The following is a 3,007-nucleotide window of genomic DNA, read 5'->3' as shown; positions in this document are numbered from 1 at the left end:
TGGAAATATATCGGCCGTTCCTTCATCGTCACTGGGTCAAAATCCTGGAACTCCCTCCCTAACAGCACTGTAGGAGTACCTTCACCACACGGACTGCAGCGGTTCAAGAAGGCGGCTCACCACCACCTTCTCAAGGGGCAACTAGGGATGGGCAATAAATGCTGGACCTTGCCAGTGACACCCAAATCCTGAGAATGAATAAAAAAAATAAGAAATGACCTTCAGAGCATTTGTAATTTGGTTGACTTTAGATCAGAAGCTGCTGGAGTATCCAAAGTTCATAGCGAGGAAAGAATTTCTTTTGCATTTAACTACGTAGAGAATTCGGAGAGAAGTATGGGTTGACTCTACTTCCCACCTACACACACACACACAAAGAAAAAAGACAAAGAACATCTAAGAGACACCAGCTGTGATTTACATGTAAAAAAAACTCTGGCGGAAGGGCCGAGAACACAGATTTAAGGTGATTGGCAGAAGAACCAAAGGCGACATGAGGAATACTTTTTTACGCAGTGAGTGGTTAGGATCTGGAATGCACTGCCTGAGAGGGTGGTGGAGGCAGATTCAATCGTGGCTTTCAAAAGGGAATTGGATAAGTACCTGAAGGAAAAAAATTTGCAGGGCTACGGGGAAAGGGCGGGGGAGTGGGACTAGATGAAGTGCTCTTGTAGAGAGCCGGCATGGGCTCGACAGGCCGAATGGCTTCCTTCTGTGCTGTAACCATTCTATGATTCAATGACCTAGCCAATTTAAATTAAAAGATCTATAATGTAAAAGTGTTACAATTAGAAACCAGATGCTCTAATACAACCATATTCTTATCTAGCCTCAATTCTTATCTGAAGCTGTAATCCAATTCAAGTTCTCATCAAAAATTCTAATCTGTATCAATCAATCTTTACCAAAAACTCTAATCCAATCCCAAAACTTTACCAAAAGCTCTAATCCAATCCCAGTTCTCATCCTGAAACTCAAATCCAACCCAAATCTATACCAAAAATTATAATCCAACCTCAATTCTTCCTTGCGTGTCAGCTGTGGCTCAGTTGGTGGCAGCACTCTCGTCTCTGAATCAGAAGGTTGTGGGTTCAAGCCCCACACCAGAGACTTGAGCCCATAATCTAGGCTGGCACTCCCAGTGCAGTACTGAGGGAGCGCTGCACTGTCGGAGGCGCCGTCTTTCGGATGAGATGTTAAAACCGAGGTCCCGTCTGTTCTCTCGGGTGGACGTAAAAGATCCCATGGCTGCTATTTCGAAGAAGAGGAAGGGCGTTAACCCTGGTGTTGTGGCCAATATTTATCCCAAAATCACTAAAACAGATTATCACATTGCTGTTTGTGGGAGCTTGTTGTGTGCAAATTGACTGCCATGTTTTCTACATTACAACACTGACTACACTTCAGAAAGTACTTCATTGGCTGTAAAGTGCTTTGGGATGTCCCGTGGTCGTGAAAGGTGCTATATAAATGCAAGTCTTTCTTTGGAGGTCTAATCCAATCCCAGTCTTCACCAGAATCCCTAATCTAAGTCCATTTCTTACTGATAGTTGTAATCCAATCACAATATTTACCAGAAAACTACAGCAATTTTACTTCTTACCCGAAATCCAATTATAAATCTTACTGAAAATGCTAGCTCTTACCCAAAGCTCTAATTCAGAGCTCTATTCTATACCTAAAAATAAAAGGAGCACTTGCTTGTTTACAACACACTGTAAGATGAGGCCATCATTGTTTTCAAAGCTTTTGCGGTGTCCTCAACATGTAAGGTTACTTTAAATCATAACTGGTGATTTGGTCTTCATCTCCACGGTCTCAATTTCTCGTCTCTTCTGGCAGTGAAAGAGATTTCTAACAGGATCCAGGAATCTGGCTAGCCAGCTCTGTGAACTCTGAGATATAAAGCAGTACAAGATGGGGTCGGCCACGCAGTTTAAACTCGTTAGCAGAAGCCCAAAATGGTAAACGTCAAAAATATCTTGAGCGAACTCACAGCTGTGCTCGAATATGGTCCGAATCATCAGGAAAATGTGATAGGGTGCGAAGCAAACCAGCAAAATGATGATTGTCCCAGACACCAATTTTTTTACTCTTAATTTCTGATTTTCGTTAAGCCCACGGACCTTGTGGACAACCGTCAACACTTTGTAGTAAGAGAAGACTAATAATATAAACGGGAGGAAGAACCCAACAGAGAGCCTGTAAATATTTAAATCCCTGTCTAATGGGCGCAGAGGATAATGTTCGAAACACAAGGTGTCATTCTCCTTGTCTTTACTGAGAACCTTGGAGCCTATGAAGAAAGTGCAGATGACTGCCTCCTTGAGCCAGATGATAACACTGATGAGCACTGCAGTCTTCATGGTGTGCAGGGATTTAAAGTTCACAGGGTAGGCCACGGCGAGGAAGCGATTGATGGAGATAAAGCAGAGGAAGCCGATGCTGATGTAGATATTCTGGTAGAGGAGCAGGCCGCTGAACTTGCAGAGTCCCCGGGATAAGATCCAGTCATCGTGTTGCAGCATATACTGAACCCACAAGGGCAAGGAGATGAGGTACAATAGGTCTGAGATGGTCAGGTTGCAGAGGTAGACTCCCAGCTCGTTCCCCTGCCTGATCTGCAGGTAGCTGTGATACAGGGACAGGAGATTAGTCGGGAGGCCGACGATGAAGACCAAGATGTAGACCGTGGGAAACAGGGTCTGGTGGATACCGTGGTCGATCGAACAGTTGGTCATCATTCAACACAATACTGGGACTTTCTCGTCTAATAAATTTTATGATACTTTTCTGTTTAATTCTTCTTCACTGAAACATGTCTCTCTAGAGGAAAAACAGAGAAGTTATGAAACAATATAATTATCGAACATTACAGCACAGAAGGAGGCCATTTGGCCCATCGTGCCACTGAAAGCCCACTGAATGATCCATCCAATCTGTCCTATTCGCCTGCCCTTTCCTCATACCATTTCAATATTTCTTTTTCAAATATTTATGTTTCTGC

General features: G+C 43.4%; 1 protein-coding gene across 1 annotated transcript; it reads right to left on the bottom strand.

Annotated features, from left to right (window-relative positions):
• Positions 1-1,733: 1,733 nt before the first annotated feature.
• On the bottom strand, positions 1,734-2,744 carry LOC147109046 (G protein-coupled receptor 68-like). Its single transcript, XM_086004194.1, has one exon. It carries the CDS (start codon positions 2,742-2,744, stop codon positions 1,779-1,781), a length of 966 nt encoding a protein of 321 aa, XP_085860320.1. The 3' UTR covers positions 1,734-1,778.
• Between the last annotated feature and the right edge of the window lie 263 nt (positions 2,745-3,007).

This window comes from Somniosus microcephalus, chromosome 12, assembly GCF_052327205.1.
Source record: "Somniosus microcephalus isolate GS21.2 chromosome 12, FLI_Smic_1.0, whole genome shotgun sequence".
Taxonomy (NCBI): Eukaryota; Metazoa; Chordata; class Chondrichthyes; order Squaliformes; family Somniosidae; genus Somniosus; species Somniosus microcephalus.
Note: the sequence above shows the minus strand (reverse complement) of the source record. Positions and strands in the feature narration are given on the sequence as shown.

Excerpts from the sequence above, each read along its gene's own strand:
- LOC147109046 (XM_086004194.1), bottom strand. The coding sequence starts at position 2,744 with ATGATGACCAACTGTTCGATCGACCACGGTATCCACCAGACCCTGTTT.